The sequence below is a fragment of the Pinus tabuliformis genome, chromosome 9 (genome assembly GCF_031772625.1).
Source record: "Pinus tabuliformis cultivar Carrire ecotype Pingquan chromosome 9, CPIR1, whole genome shotgun sequence".
Taxonomy (NCBI): domain Eukaryota; kingdom Viridiplantae; phylum Streptophyta; class Pinopsida; order Pinales; family Pinaceae; genus Pinus; species Pinus tabuliformis.
The window spans coordinates 532,051,142-532,067,920 of record NC_142307.1 but is presented as its reverse complement, the minus strand read 5'-3'; the positions used below and the strand labels follow the sequence as shown (position 1 = coordinate 532,067,920).

The window sequence follows — 16,779 nt, the reverse complement described above, 5'->3', positions numbered from 1 at the left end:
ATGTCCTCCCATATTATGTTCCATAGAAACTACTAGCAAGAGAGATTGCTTACCAGACAGTAGGGGATGGTTTAACCAAAAGCCTAAAATAAATGAAAAATTCCATTTGGCCAACCTTTCCACTACAATGTGGCACTTTCGCACTACATGATTTTGGGCACGTAGTGAAAGAAATGGAGAATATTACATCTCTAAAACTAGCCATGATTCCAGGTCGACAGTATGACCCAAACCAAGTTGCCAAAGACTTCACCACCATGGTTAAAATCAGGCAGTTTACTCATGAAGAGGATCCATTTGATGACCTCTTCCAGGGAGCCGAATCATTTTCACAGGTATTGCATTTAGCATCGCTACAGTTAAGCCCATATGATATCAACGCTTTTCATGTATATACAAATAGAAGATTGTTGAAGGTCTCATTGGACCTGTTACAAATTGAACAAATAAGAGAACCTACTCCTAGAGTGAGCCTGGAGGGAAGTTCTAAGGAGAATTCTGATGAAGAGTCAGAAGAAAGATCAATTCAGGCGTCAGAACATTTATAGCATCAATCTCAGAGTGAAGAAGAAAGTCCCAATAAAGGTTCTGAGAAAAATAAAGAAGGAAATACTAAAGAAACGGCCAAACAAGCCTTGGCCAAGAAACATACAAAGGTTGACTCCACATCATCTCAAACAGGGAAGATTCCAATTATTGATCTAGACAAGGAATGGGAGCAATTCAGTCAAAATCTCCGAACAGGGATGAGTCTTGAGGAGACATTTGGATTCCAGACCCCCAAACAGACTCAACAGATAATGAATCCAGAGACACAGAGAAAGGTGTCACAAACACTCATGATGTTGAGGTCATCTCGGCTTTCCCCACTTCTGAAATTGTCTTGAAAGTCGAAGAAATACCTCTGTTGGACATATTTTACATCCCTACACATAAGGTTGTGGTAAAAAGACAAAGAAAGAGGAGGAAATTAGACACAACAACTTTTGCAACTCATGAGAACGAATCAATGGAAGTTGTATGGAAAGACAGTCATGTTGATCCATCCAAGAACCTTACAAAGTTGTCACAATTTGCAGGTGCCTATGCCACCGCAACCATTGATAAAGAAACAGAAGTTTGACTTTTGCTTAAAGAGAAATAACAAAGAATACAATTGTTGGAACAACAATTGGAATAAGAGTAACAAAGTACCAATCGACAAGCAAAACAACAACTAGTGCAACTTCAAGGGGATTTTGAGAAAATGAGGTTACAATACCAAGAAAGCATGATAGAGAAAGACTCACAGATTTTCCAAATGTAGGCCATTGTAAACATATTCAAAGATAACCCTCAAACATATGATTTCATTAAAGAGGCAATCAATCTAAATTCCCTATTGACACAGCAACAAGATATGTTCTACCGAAAGATCTCACAGATCAATCCTTACTGTGAAACAAGTAATAAATTGACTAACCAAGTGATTGATCTAAGATTTGAATATGAAGAAATCTATAAAAATATTTTAGAGTTTATTAACTGGCAGGAATCTGATGAAGGAAGAAAAGTTGATTTTCCAAAGATAGAAAAATCCCATAAATATATTCTATTTGCATATTGGGATACACAGTTAAAGCAGGAAGAAAGGGCAATGGCAACAACAGCACGTACAGTAAACAACATAATTGAGGCCATGCATGAAAATCTTCACAGTGCCAACCTTGTTAAAGAATTCATACCAGGGGCTCTCCCAGACATCAGACAACTAGAACAACAGTGGAAAGAAACAACCCAAACGAAAGAGGAAGCAATTAAACAGTTTTCCAAACTTGATTAGGAGACATACTGGCAGTATTTAGTAAAACTTCATAGCCAATGGATGACTCTACGATGCTTAACTAGTTCTGCACAAAAAATGGTGTCAGCTCTCTCAGATGTCGTATTCGCAGGAAAGTTGAAATCTACAATTGGTCATCCTCCCCAGGTGAAACCGATGAAGGATATTTGTAATCTCAAAGACCAAGTGGTCGACAAAGACAATTCAAAATGAAAAAGCTTGTCATTATTTTATTTCCTATTTTTAGTTTTATTTTGCTTACTTTGAGGAAGGTTGTTTGAAACCTCCTCGGTTTTTTTTGTAATAATATATTTTTGAAATATGTATTATAGTATTTAAACCTCTCTCATGCATTTAGAGAGGGGTCTAGAGTTTTATCAAAAACAATTTGCAAGAGATTGCACTTCTGTACTTTTTTGAATGTTTTGATGAAATAATTGAAACAAGATCTAATTTTCTTTAATATTGAAGCATACTCTACTGAAATTGCACTTCTGTACTCTTAGGGTATATTTGATTAGAAGAGAGTGGATCAATATTGTTGATCTCATGAGGAAGGCCTTTCATATATGGTACTTTTATCTTATGATTGTGTTTCATTTATGAACTAGCAATACTTTTTCTTGTATTGTGTTATGTAGAAAATTTGAGTTATATTTTCACATTATTACACTTTTGTATTATGTTTCAGCTCTAATTCCTTATTGAATACACGCACAATTACTATATGCGATAAAGTTTTCTCAATTGTTTTGTCTAACTATTTAGCCAAAACAATTATCATACATGCTTTCATTTCTTTTAGCAATTGAATAATCTTCATTACCAGTTGCTTTGAGACATCTCTATAGATCGCATATCTTAGATTATTCCCGGGTATATATATTGTAAGATAAACAATAGAATTAATAGATGCATGTGTTTATTGTTTAGATTAGATCATTTTTAGTTAAATCATTCTTCGTTATATTTTATATCACCCCAACATCATTACCAAATCAATCCTCTTTGGGAAACTGGTCTCATTATCCCCAGTCGAAGCCACTACACCAAACAGAAAAGAAGTTTCTTTCAAGGTCTGGATTAGGTGGTTATCCCCCATGTTGTTGCAATGAATTTTGAGGCTTCAACAGGAGCTAGGGAGAAAGAAAAAGTATTATATTGAAGTGCTTAATCCCACTCATTATCATTAACAAAAAATGTACATAGAGGCCAATATTTCTTAGAGAGCCAAAATTCTTATTGCTCAGTTAAGGACTAATTCTCATCAACTCTATTGTGAAATAGGGCATTCGAAAAGGCCAAAAGAAGTGTGGGAGGAAAGAGCATGTATTTTTTGTTATTCCAGAAAAGTGGAAATAGAAAAGAATTTCATTTTAGAATGTGAGGCCTTTAAATACAACAGAGAAAGTTATACAGATATTCTGATAGCTAGCTCTATGGATAATCTATTTAGCGAGGGATTTGTCAAGAAGCTAGGAGCGTTTATTATGAAGCTTCACAGGAAAAGGGTTGAATACATTAACCAGATGAAGAAGCAATATGTCCCATAAGCTATCTTTTGCCTCGTAGACGTTAAAATAATTTTCTTTCTTTCTTTATTTATTAGTTAAGTACATTTTAGAAATATCTTAATATGTCTCATAAGCTATCTTTATGTCCTATAGACTATCTTTAACCTCGTGGACATTAAAATAATTTTATTTATTTATTTATTTATTTATTTATTAGTTAAGTATAGTTTAAAAATATTTTAATAAATACATGAGAATAAGACTAGTCTTAATTTAAAAGTTATTATTTAATTTTTGCAATTATTTTTATGAAAGATTTATTTAAAATACACTTGTTATATAACATTTCATGTTTGAAGACTTAGGTCAATATATACCCTTCCAGATGATTAAAATAACACTAGCCCTTCAAATTTGATGAATGATTTGACGTCCTTAATTTAGTGGTCACCATTAATACGACTGAGATAAAAGCCACTAATATCGAAACCCCCCTTTTATAAAAATTGTAACTAATCAAAATTTCGAAGTAACTGGCCAGAACAAGGCAGAGGTATAAATCATTTTTTTCGTTGCCACACAAGAAGGAAATCATTGGGTCTATTTAAGCCATATTAATAGCAGCTCTCAACATTACACTCTCCATGCTAAATAGGGGGTCAGACTTTCTTTCCTTCGCCTCTTACCTTCACACAGGAAGACCTCTTTCACGGTCCGACTACAGACTGGGCCCCGCCGAGGTCCGTGTTCAGGACAAATCGAGCGTTGACTCCTTAATTTTTTTTACACACAAATAATGATAATTTGTATACAAAACCTGGAGAACGTAATGTCTACCCAAAATTATCTATATTTATACGCAATTTTATTGTTATTTTAAATTATAAATAAAAATATTCTTCATTATTATTTGAGCGGAATTTACACTAAAAAAGGAATGGACAATTTTATTGTTATTTTATATCATAAATAAAAATATGTTTCATTATTATTTGAGGGCATTCATATTATAGAATATTGAGCTGTTTCTTCATCTGCTTGATGTATTCGGCCCTTTTTCTCTGAAGCTTCAAAATAAATGTTCCCAGCTTCTCGACAAACCCCTCGTTAAATAGATTATCCCAAGAGCTAGTTGCCCTGCATAACTTTCCTTGTTGCCTTTGAAGGTCTCACATTCTAAAATGAAATGTTTTTTGTTTCCACTTTTCCAGAAGAACAAAAAATGCATACTCTTTCCTCCCACACTTCTTTTGGCCTTTTCCAGCGCCGTGTTTCACAGCAGAGTTGATGAGAATTAGTCCTTAACTGAGCAATAAGAATTTTGTCTCTCCGAAGAGATATTGGCCTCTATGTATGCTTTTGGTTTATGACTATGAGTGGGATTAAACACTTCGATATAGTAATTTTTCTTTCTTCCTAACTCTTTATCCCAAGTACGCTTGTGGAACTTTTCCATAACAAAAGATTTTTATATCTCTTTGTTGTTTATGGGACACGTGTTCAAGCAAATACCTCATTTACTAAACCATTTGTTATTTTGTTGCATCCAATTTTTTTTCTCTTGCACAGTCTATCATTAAAGACAACCTTAGGCCATCTACACTGTTCCATTTGCTCAATCTTTTTTAAATACCTTATGACTCGTACCATAGTAACTGCTTCAATAGGAGCAGCCCCTGTTTCACTTGACAAGATAGCATAAGGAACAACACGTTTAATCTTGAATTTGTTCGTAATAAAACGCTTCTGAATTTTCTCAATTTATCTCAATTGCATGTTGGATGTACTGCTGGCCCATAGTTCACAACCATAGAGAATCACCGAAATCACTAGAATCCCAAAAAGAGTTTGAGTGGTTTTCCACACCCATATCTCTACCTCTCTACACCTATTTTGAAAAGCATAAAATGCTTTCCAACCCGCCAAAGTTCTTTTTTTTCTACAACCATTCCAGCTTAGATTTTTGTTGGAGTCAATTCCGAGGTATTTGTAATCCACAACTTCTTTCAGAATGTTGCCTTCAAAGTAAAACTTATGCTGGTTATGTTTTATTTTCTTAGAGAAAACCACTACTTTCATTTTGTTGATATTGACTTGCATCCCCACACTTTTACAAAAATGCTCAAGGGATAGTAAGTGCTCTTGCAAATGAAGAGTCAATTTAGCAATCAAAATAAGGTCATCTGCATGCAAAAGAAGCCTTATAGCAAACTTTCCCAAATAGATACCATCGCCCCCTTTCGAATTTAACCACACCTCAATCTTGTTGATATATAAACCAAAAAGGGTAGGAGACAGTGGGGAAACCTTGCTTGGCCCCAATATCGCTTCTAAAACTTTCAAAAATGCTTGTTGAAGCTCTAATTTTTACTTTCACCTTTTCATACAGCCTATGCACAACTGCTCTCAAATGTTTAGGAACCCCAAGTTCCTCCATTCTATGCCAAAGCTTATCCCTAGGAACCGAGTCAAACGTTTTTTTGAAATCAACAAAGCAACAAAAGACTTCTTCCTTTCTCTTCCAAAATTTTTCAATGATGTGCCTTAAAGTTATACAATGGTCAACTATGGAATGTTTAGGTCTAAAACCTGCTTGCCCTTTAGCACGCTTATCTCTTTCTTCTGCCCACTTGCTAATTTTGTTTTCTATCATGCTTCCAAATAGCTTTGCAAACAAAGGGTTTATCATGATGGTCCTATAATTGGAGGGATTATTGACGTCGCCGCTCTTGAAAAGGGTATTGCCAGACCAGTTGTCCAGTCTATGGGGAGCCCCTATTGTATAATGTTGTTGAAGATTTTTGTAATGTGAGGTCAAGAATCTTTGAGCTCCACTTAGATATTCTGCTTGGATTTCAGCTAAGTCTTTTACTTTTCCAACACCCAACTTCTTAATACCCATCTCTACCTCTTGTACCATGAAGATTTTAGTATCAGTGTTGACCAAGTGGAGAGGGTCAACTTTGGGAACCTGCTCATAGATTTGTCTTGCATAGTCAAACCATTTAAAAGTTGTAATACTATTCCCAGTGTGTATTTTTTTTGTTGGAGCTCCTTCCAAAATAATTTGGGATTATATTTCCCAAGGAATATTAGTTCTTCCCTCCTTGAAACCATGAAACCGTCATTTTTCTTGCTTAATAACTGCTTGTAAGCTTTGAGCTTTATGTTATCCTTGTTTGACTCTTTCCACATTCTCCTTTCCTTTTTGTATTCCTCATCAAACCAAGCATTAATCGAAAAGCAATTTGTTTCAGACTTCTTTATTTTTTCTCTTTTGCACTTTACGAGTGCGCATTGAATTAAACGTGTTAAGTCATAACTATGAAAGCTATGAATTGTGATTTTCTCCTTCTCGAAGAGCCTCTCTAGCATCATTTTGAAGGTATTACAATTTTCTGGGGTCAAAAGAATTCTGCCCTATGGGATATTTTGTTGGACATGCTGAATATTTTTACTCTAATTGTTTCTTTCCGGTCCAAGAGAAACATAAATAAATTGTCTTGTGATTTGATTTTAAGTCCCACAGCTGATCTCCAATCAAAACTTCCTCCATTTTCTCAAACAAACCATGCGAGCAAATTACATAATCTACTCCACTTGCTCCATTGTAAGTATTGCAAGTGAAATTACCAGACTTTTCCCATCTATTCAAACCATTACAAATGACTAAATCATGGGCCCCACATAGAGTAAGCAATCGTTCACCAAAGAGATTGCAGCCCTTGTCCTCTGAAATTCTTTCCCACTAATGATTACTCTCTTTTGTAAGCCAAATAAGGTCGCAATCATCTTTACAACAAAGAATGCTAGCTTGCTCACTTGCAGTCCTAGCATTGAAATCACCCACTATAAGGACTTCACCTAGAAGCGAATATGTTGCAATATCCACTTTTAAGGCTGCAAATGGATCTTTGTGGTCAAGCCCTCTACCTTTGTAGATTTTTGAAACCTGCGGCGCAAAATAGCAAGCTGCAATTCTAATGTGGTTTCCATTTTCTGATATTTTAAACCAAATGAATTACTTATTTGGGTGTTCTTTTTCTAATTGAATGAGACGAACTTCTTTCTCCCTTACTAAAACCATGATACCCTTGTGCCCTTTTCCATTCCCTATTGCCTTGTTCCACACTGCCATCTTCCAGTGTCCTTCAAACAGAGATGTCTTGCACCCTTCATGCTCATGTGTTTCTATGAGGCAAATTATGTCTCTATCTTCCGCAATAGACCCTAACCAAGGTCCTCATCTCCATGGGTAACCTTTGCAGTTCCAACAAACTAATCTTAAGGAAACCTAGGTATGACTTGATTGCTATTTATTTTGAAATGCAAGACTCACATTTGAGTCTTTGTCCCTGCTTTCCCATACTGACCTTGCTTTTTGATTTCCCGTTGAAGAGTTTGTTGCATCTTCTTTATTACCATATTGCTGCTCTGTTTTGGAAGGAGGTCCAAATCGCGCCATCACATCTTTGCCTTTATAAATCCATGCTCTCTTGCATTCATCTCTTGTTGCCCTAACCTTTAAAATTTCTTCCCTTCTTTCCTCCTGTTGTTTTACAGTTAAATCTTCTTCTAGGAAAAAACGAGAACCCTTGAAGAGATGCTTTTTGCTTAGAATGATATATTTATCACGCAAGTTAGGCATGATGACTTTTATGGGCCTGACTCTCTCCTCATTAAACTTACCCACCCTCCATGCTTGGCATATTTTTTCTTACCATAGAAACTTGTCTTTCAAGAATTCTTTTTCATATTTTTTCTTACCATAGAAACTTGTCTTTCAAGAATTCTTTTTCAAGGTCAAGACTACATTGATTTTTCCCATATTTCTTTCACCCCTTTAATAATTATGTTTTCTGCCCTATTTTGTCTTTCCTTACCTTCACTATCTTGCATGTTGTCAACCTGAATATTTGTTTCTCCTTCTTTATTAGAAAAATTGCTAATAACTTGAGCCCAAGTTTTGGAAACTTTGGTGGAATCTCCTTTTGTTTCTTCTCTTGCTTTCTCTTCATGGTTGTTTATTTGGTAAATCATTTTCTCTTATTCCTGGTATGATTTCACATTCACCACCATTGTACTTTCCACTACCTGTTTCTTTATGTTTTTCACATCTGCCTTCATGGATTGCCATTCTGTCTTCCCTATCATGAGAGCTTCATGTAGCAATGCCAATTGTTCTTTTAAAACTTTATTGCTTTCTGCTAAAGCCTTGTTCTCAGCGATTATTATATGAATTTTATGATCTCTTTCCTCCTCTTTAATTTCTAAAGCCTCCAACCTTTCTTTTGCATTTAACAATTCTTTCACTTAAAGATTAGATGACCACGTGAGAGGTGTGGATGTGGGACTATATAACGCAGAATCATCAATGACTTTTCCTCTGGACTTCTTGTTTCCATGTTCTTGTAGATGGGACTTGTTTGAGTGCTTCTTGCGAAGCGCTTGAGTACTTTATTTTTTAGAGCGTTTTTCCTTGTTTGCTTCCATTTTAGACGAGCTAGTCTTCGTTTTAAAATGCCCCAATATTGTTTCGCATTGGCCCAAACTCACTTCCCAGCTTTGGTGCATGAGGCAATTTTCACTTGTCCTAAATCATTTGTCTCCATGTGTTCTAAAATTTCTTGTCCCTTTATCATGTTTGAATGCATTTGTCGCCCAACCTGTTTCGAGAAATATGTAAGTTTATAAAATGTCAAAATTACTTCACATTTCTCCGTGTTGTTCAAGTTATCACTAATTGATACTTCTGCTACATAAAATCTCCCTACTCTCAAACCGCTCATTGTTCACTATTCGTTGCTCTCGCTGCTGACTACACTACTCGAACAGCTGCAATCGAGCAAACTAGTTAAAATCTCAAGAAATCGTGTGCCGTTGCCTGTTCCGACGTGAAAGGCCTCCAGTTCGCGGACTAGCTTAAGTCATGGTGTTGCCCAGGTTCGAACGGTTTATCCTTTTCGCTGTGTTCTGCAACCACATCAAATCAACTTGCTCCAATTCAAATGATCACAAGACTATGTCTCCCAGTGAAAGGATCAGCGAAATATCAACTGTGGAGTGTCTCCCGCGAATAGATCCATGCCTGCTCTCGCTGTCAATGGTAAATGACTCCAATAAAACGCTAAACGATCGAACTTGTGACCAAATTCCAGTAAAACTGCTACAGATTCAAGACCCTTTGCGTACTTTGAAATTGCTACAGATTTGGTGAAATGCTCCTTTTGTAGGGTGTTTTCGGTGAACCCACAAGGTATATCGCGGGGATTCCTAATTCAGTTTTCGGACAACCTCAACCCTCTACTCGTAAACACAACAACAATTTTATAAAGTATATCGCGGGGATTCCTAATTCAGTTTTCGGACAACATCAACCCTCTACTCGTAAACACAACAACAATTTTATTATTTCAGAAGTCAATAAAAATTTTAAATTTGACCAAAACTTTGAATAATGCAAACGCCATTAAATTATTTTCCCAGTTTAAAGCAGGCACAATTAATTATGTGGTCATATAAAATCTTAATCACAATAATTAATTAGGCCGATAGGCCTTCCCTTTGAAAGAGACTTTCGTCGTCCCTTTCCTTCTAAGGTTGACACCTGGCATTTGTCATCTTGCAGTTTCGCATTTGTTAATGTCCCTGTATGCGCTGTTAATCCGTGGATTGTGGAACCTCTGCCCAACAACCTGCGTATGGTACGGTGAACGTTGTTGGACAAGATGAGGCGGTTCAAGCGGTTGCGGAAGCTGTGTTAAGATCGTGGGCTGGACTTGAAAGACCTCGACAGCCGACTAGCGTGCGGTCTTTGGTCGACCGAGTTTCTCTATCGAAATTCTTCCGTCCCCTGACTTCGAAAATTGCAGGGTTTGTTACCAATTCTATCGCATCGCCGAGAAATAGCCGCTCTCCGCCATTTCTCGTCACAAATCCATTGCACGGCAATGGATTTCCCAGAAAATTCTCCTCTCACAGGCAATCTTGGCGCCAGGCTAAGAATTTTGTTGTAAAGGCCGGTCTGGTCGGGGAAAACCCCGAATGGGCCGAATCCGACTTCGTGGCCATCGGGCTTGCCCACTGCTTCCAGGAATTGAACGGAAAACTTGTCAATTACTTCATCATCGAGCCGATTCCGTCCGCCAGCGTGGAATCCATGTATAATGGGGCCGCGACGTCGTACAAATGCATAGTGGGTTCGACCCTCGGTGAGGTCCTGAAGCAAGACGTGGAGCTGCTGCCAGAGGAGTTGAGGGGTGGGGTGTTCGCACAGAACTTCGATTATCGAGCAAAGGCGGCGTCCAGGACGTGGAAGAAGACTTACGCCCAGGAGAATCTGTTACAGCTCGCCCCCATTGGGGTTGTGAAGAAGGACTTCAATTTCAGCCTAGAGGAAAAGAGGATTTTGGGGGTCGTTTATGAGGTCAAGGACGAGGATAATATTAAGCAGGATCTGAGTATTGATGTTTATGGGAGGAAGAAAGGGGAGAGTAAGGAGGATCAGGCTACAGTGATCTCTTCTCTTTACAATGTTTGATTGATTGAAGGGTTATTAGGGTTTTAAGTGGCAAAGATTAATTGATAGTGCTCTTACCCTTGAAAACCTGTTGGGTTCTAGGAAATAGAAAGAATTAAAAAATATTTCGTGATGAAACTTAGTATTTTTTCTATTTGCTCTTCAATTTTGTCAGTACTATGCAATTGAAATGGTGTTTGCAGGCGAAAACCTCACCATGATCCTCGTTTGTGTTCCCATTCCCTTCTGCCTTACCCTCTGGATCTTGAGAGTACATTGGGGTATTGAACCACCATGTAGCCACATTTCTTGATTTATTCTCATTTTCTGTCCCATTTTCCGATTCCGCATTTCTATTAACATTATCTCTATTTCTCATTGGTTTGCCATTAACACTTTGAACGGAGAGAAGCTCTACAGCTTGGGCGATATTTTTGATACTAATGTGTGTAGACTCTGTTTAAAAAGACTAAACATAAAAAGCTGATATATAGACACACTCTGTAAAGAAAGACCAAACATAAAGAGAATTATATATAGACCGGTCTGCACACTTAGATATATCCATATAACCAGGAAGATCTATTAAGCATAGGAAAATTTACATGTGTGGTTTCTGATCCCAGGGCTCTGCTAAGAATTAGGCATGAGCGAGACAAGATAAGCAAGTAGTAGAAAAGATCTCAAGCTGTTATTGATTTGTATTGATTCCCATATATGAATTTATAATACATTAATTTGACTTTCTCAATCTACATATAGAGTTAACTGAGAACACATTAGTGGATCATGACAATAACTTAACAAGATAAAAATCACAACTCATAACAATATGATCGGGGACTTTGTGATTGCCTGAGACTTATAGTCTAACAGGCTTTAGGTGCTTAATACGTGTTAAAAAACATATCCCTAGGAGTTGCATTTTGGTTAAATGCTAATGAGATAGACGCTTGGTTTTATTCTTTTCGAAAAATCATGTTGTATTTATGTTACATTGGTGGAGCAATAGTAGCAATATTCGCGTACATCTAATACGAAAAACATGACACTACGTCCCTGCATTAGCTAACCAATGCTCCATTGCCAATTTTCCTGTACATTTATCTCTTAAATTATATGGTTAGCGGGCTTATACCTAAGGTTTCCTCTTTGGGTTCAGTAGCTTTCATTTGGATTCGAAGCTTGACGCGCCAACAGTGCCAAAGGCATTCTTCATTTCTTTTAAAGAATCTTTTTGATGTAAGGGCTGCTTCACACAGACTCCATGTTTACAGAAATGGGAAACAACAGCGTAACTAAAAATGGGGACCAGAGTGTTTTGGGATGAGTAGTTCTTCTTGCACACTGTGAATTATCAATGTAATAGATAATTTAGTGAATTCAAATCCATACAAGACTGAAAAATAATCTACCATATCTAATTTTCTAGGTTTTGGTGTTATAAATCATACTACATTCATTTCTTAATGCTCAGTTATTTTTTAATAAAATATGGTTTTTTTTTTTATCAAATGCCGATCCTGTGCAGAGAGATCCCCAAGAAACAACATTTCCGTATCATTTCTGTTCCGTTTCTGTTCCTTAGATAAAGTAGGACACAACACCATTTGTTGTAACATAGCACAGACCTATATTTCCAAGAAAATTACATGAAATAGTTCCAGTTAGGTTCTGTTTTCTCTAATGCTTGGGCTACTTTGCTTACCCATGTTTCCTCTCTGATGCTAGGGCTACTTTGCTTACCTATGTTTCCAAGAAAATTACATTGAATAGTTCTGACAAGTTTCTATTCTTTCTGATGACAGAGTTACTTTACTTTCTGGTGTTAAGGCCGCTTTGCATAGACCAGTCTCTTCAATTTTAATAGATTGAAGGTCTTCACATATAGATTGAATTAGTAGGCTCACTAAAAATTATAAAGCAAATCATTAGCTAAATTTTGAATGGTTAGTAGTTTCAAGTTTCAACTAACTCCAGAGTCCAGTAAGCTACTTTCTGTCAACATTAGCTAAAATAAGTTTCATTGTTTTATTTAAAGTAGGTCTTAACCTTCTTTAGTATTTGGGAAAACTCGGTTAACTTTTTAGGCCTTCCCTTTGAAAGAGACTTTCGTCGTCCCTTTCATTCTAAGGTTGACACCTGGCATTTTTTCATCTTGCAGTTTCGCATTTGTTAATGTCCCTGTATGCGCTGTTAATCCGTGGATTGTGGAACCTCTGCCCAACAACCTGCGTGTGGTGCGGTGAACGTTGTTGGACAAGATGAGGCGGTTCAAGCGGTTGCGGAAGCTGTGTTAAGATCGTGGGCTGGACTTGAAAGACCTCAACAGCCGACTAGCGTGCAGTCTTTGGTCGACCGAGTTTCTCTTTCGAAATTCTTCCGTCCCCTGACTTCGAAAATTGCAGGCTTTGCTGCCTGTTGCTGTGTGATGCTGTCACGGGACTTTGAGCATGGGGCAGCGCGACCAGTTGGGGATTTTTATCGTTTTCAGTTGCCCGCTTTCATTTCCATTGTCCGCAAGTAAGGTGTATTTCCACCCCAATCAAATTTATTATGGCAAATGGCTTATTAACAAAGCAGGTATTTGAATTTCCCATCTTCAATCAGTTCATTGTTATATAAGCCTGCAACACTATAGCGAAAAATTTCACAGTTGCGACTCGCGGTGAATGCCGTGTATTAAACACTGGGGGTTTTCAACCCTGGACGGGAATTATTTCACACACCGAACTAACCGCCATAAAAACCCTCGCCATGTATTAAACACTGGGGGTTTTCAACCCTGGACGGGAATTATTTCACACACCGAACTAACCGCCATAAAAACCCTCGCCAAAGAGTTGCCTTCACCGATTATTTATTGATCCTTTTTTATTTTTACTTGCAATCAAGTAGAAGTTCTTCCTTGATTATTCGTGGTTTCGAAATTCAGATTTTTCACGGGCAACCCTAGTTGTGGTAGCTTCTGAAGTTCATTAATTGCATTAGGGTTTTTCCATTTCAATTTTTGTAAATTTTGTTATATTTTGGAGTTTAAAATTGTTGATATCAACGTTTTCCTGTTTCCAATGTTTTCAATGTTTAGGTGGATATTGTGGTGTTCCCTGGTTTGCTTTATCGGGTTCTGGTACTTAATTTTTATTCAAACTAGGAGTGAGATTTTTATTCAAACTAGGAGTGAGATAGAAATGTGTTCCCAGCGTGTAAAAATGTCGACCTTTTTTTTTGACATTCAATGCAAAATTATCAAGTCCCGTGTCTTTGTCACGGTGGATTTCTGGAGAAGTTAAGGTAAAGCGTGTTTGTTTTTCGTAATTTTTGCTTTAATTACATTTGATGACACTACACTCTGTGTCTTTGTCGCGGTGGATTTCTGGAGAAGTTAAGGTAAAGGGTGTTTGTTTTTCGTAATTTTTGCTTTAATTACATTTGATGACACTACACTCTGCATCTGATATAGATGCAAGGGGCTTTGGACAAATCAAGGAGCTTTGCACTCTTAAGGTAGAGAGAGTAAGTGGGAGGAAAAGTTCAAAGAAGCAATGTGGAAAATGCAAAGTCTTGGAAAAGGAGAGGAAGCTCAAATACTTGGGAAAGGAGGGATTTTTGACATTGCTGGGACAAGAGATAGTCGTTTTGGTTTGGTCCGTATTGATATGTCTGAATATATGGAGCAACATTCAGTTGCAAGGCTCATAGGTGCTCCTCCTGGGTATGTGAACAGCTAGATGTTTCTAATTGAGATTAGTTGATAGCCAGACACTCAATTGGTTGACAGCAAGACGCCTTTTCTACACTTTGCTTCAAATGCTTGATGATGGTAGACTTACGGATGGCCAAGGTCGCACTGTTAGTTTCTCAAACAGAGTCATTCTCATGACATCCAACCTTGGAGCAGAGCACTTGCTTGCTGCATTGTCTGGCCACACAACAGTAAAAACCGCAAGAGAGAATGTCATGCCACACAACAGTAAAAACCGCAAGAGAGAATGTCATGCAAGAAGTATGCACACGCATTCCTGGACTCTGTGTATGCATCTTTTTCATATAATTTTATCACGAAGTTGGCTGCGGTGCTTTGACATGCCTTTGAATATTGTTGTAGGTTAGAAGACATTTCAGGCCAGAGTTATTGAATAGACTTGATGAGATAGTTGTATTTGATCCTCTTTCTCATGATGAGCTCAAGAAAGTTGCTAGACTACAGATGAAAGATGTAGCAATTCGTCCTGTAGAGAGAGGTGTTGCTTTGGGGTTTACAGATGCCGCTCTGGATCTTGTTGTTCACGAAGCCTATGATCCTTGGGTAATAACATTGAAATATGTTTATTAGGGCTGTTGTTGCCATTTACATTAATCTGTAAGTGAGAAGTTTAAAGAACTGTCAAATGGCAATTGCAACCTTACCATACAGATAAAATGTCTGGCTTTCCAAGTAAAGATCAGCTGAATTTATAGACTTGAGGATGGACCTTACATTGGGAGATGTTTATGTATGCTGTTGTATGTCATATGCATTAATTCGACAGTGAAAAACACTTGCAGATGGGCACTTGGATGCTAATCGTATAAGCTGTGCACAAATTTCACCACCTCCATTTTGAAGCAGTTAACTTAACAAGAATGGTAATAAATATGATGTTTGTTGTGGCCATTGATATCATCTACATTGATGTGTTTTTTAACTGTATAAGTTATTCGCATGTTTTTTAACTGTATAAGTTATATGTATTTTCGTTACTTCAAGGTAATCTAAAATACATATAACGATCATGTTTCAAAAAGAAATAGATGGACCTACACGTAAGCAGAGAAGCAAACGGTTTCGGCTCCTCCAGTGGTAACCAAAAGGAAAACTTTCCAAATGGGTGAAATTCATTGCCCCCTGTAGCATGTAGTATAAAGGAGGACAAATGAACTTCTGCGGGTTGTTGGAGATTCAGAAGCTTCAGAAAAGGCCTGTAGCCTAATGGCATGTAGCAATCTAGCATTGCAGAGTGTTTGAATTAGATAACAGCCCAAAACCAAAGATATCATCCACAAATGAGATGCAATTAGGGGATCACGGCTTCAATCAGACATGATGTTATGAAAATTCAATGTCAATACAAACTGGACCAATAGACAGATTTTTTTAATCGTTGACATAAGACAATTTGAATTAGCATGATCCATAGAACGATCATTAAGTTTTAAAAAACTTAGATGACCTTACATTTATGCAGAGCAGCAAAGGTTCCTTCTCCTATGGTAGTTATCAAAAAGGAAACAGATGGCTAAAATTTCTTAACGCCTTTATCCTTTTGTAGAGAGGACAATGAAATTGTGCCTATTCAATGTAGGTTTCGATAAAAGGCCTGTATCAATCCAGCATTCCAGTGTTTCAATGAGATAATACGCCATAATCAAAGAGAAGATCCACAAGGAGAGACGGTTAAGAAATCATGGCTTCAACTAGACACAATGTTGTGAAAAGTCAAAGACGATAATGGACCCTTGGGCTGAGATTTGATTTATTTTTATAGTTGACATAAGACAATTTGAATTAATATGATCCATAGAAAGATCATTAATTTTCAGAAATGGTTCACATAAGCAGATAACCAAAAGTTCCTTTTCCTTCTCTTCCAGTGGCTACCAAGAAGGAAAACTATAGAGAAATTCAACAACTCTAATTTAATAATCCTATCGGCCTCTCTTTGTACCTTTTGGGACAATTGCTAGTTATATGACCTCTCACATTGGTGTAAAGTTTGACCTGTCCAACGCTATGGGTCCCAAGGTCTGGAGGTAGGACCTCCCTCATGGTTCAAAATTGAACCCGTCACAGGCTGTCAAGAGAGCTCTGGCTCGTCATAAAAGTGCTAAACTAAAATTACTCATCAAAAAAATGAAGGTTTTAATTTCACATGTTTAAAAAT

At 37.2% G+C, this 16,779-nt stretch overlaps 2 protein-coding genes across 3 annotated transcripts; both read left to right on the top strand.

Annotated features, from left to right (window-relative positions):
* Window positions 1-10,000: 10,000 nt before the first annotated feature.
* Window positions 10,001-14,605, top strand: LOC149149582 (uncharacterized; the record flags this gene model as incomplete). Its single annotated transcript, XM_089442520.1, has 1 exon — window positions 10,001-14,605. A coding segment is annotated over one exon (876 nt), but the record flags the coding sequence as incomplete, so codon positions are not given.
* On the top strand, window positions 13,249-16,577 carry LOC149149581 (chaperone protein ClpB1-like). Of its 2 annotated transcripts, none has more exons than XM_089438125.1 (2): window positions 13,249-13,383; window positions 14,964-16,577. In XM_089438125.1, exons 1-2 carry the CDS (start codon window positions 13,309-13,311, stop codon window positions 15,189-15,191), a joined length of 303 nt encoding a protein of 100 aa, XP_089294251.1. In that variant the 5' UTR covers window positions 13,249-13,308; the 3' UTR covers window positions 15,192-16,577. The 2 variants fall into 2 exon arrangements, with proteins under 2 accessions (XP_089294251.1, XP_089294252.1); XM_089438126.1 differs by lacking the exon at window positions 13,249-13,383 and adding an exon at window positions 14,727-14,861.
* The last annotated feature ends 202 nt before the right edge of the window (window positions 16,578-16,779 follow it).

Coding starts and splice junctions, on each gene's coding strand:
- LOC149149581 (XM_089438125.1), top strand. CDS start 13,309: ATGGGGCAGCGCGACCAGTTGGGGATTTTTATCGTTTTCAGTTGCCCG. Junction 13,384..14,963: donor TTCCATTGTCCGCAAGTAAG/GTGTATTTCCAC, acceptor ATATTGTTGTAG/GTTAGAAGACATTTCAGGCC.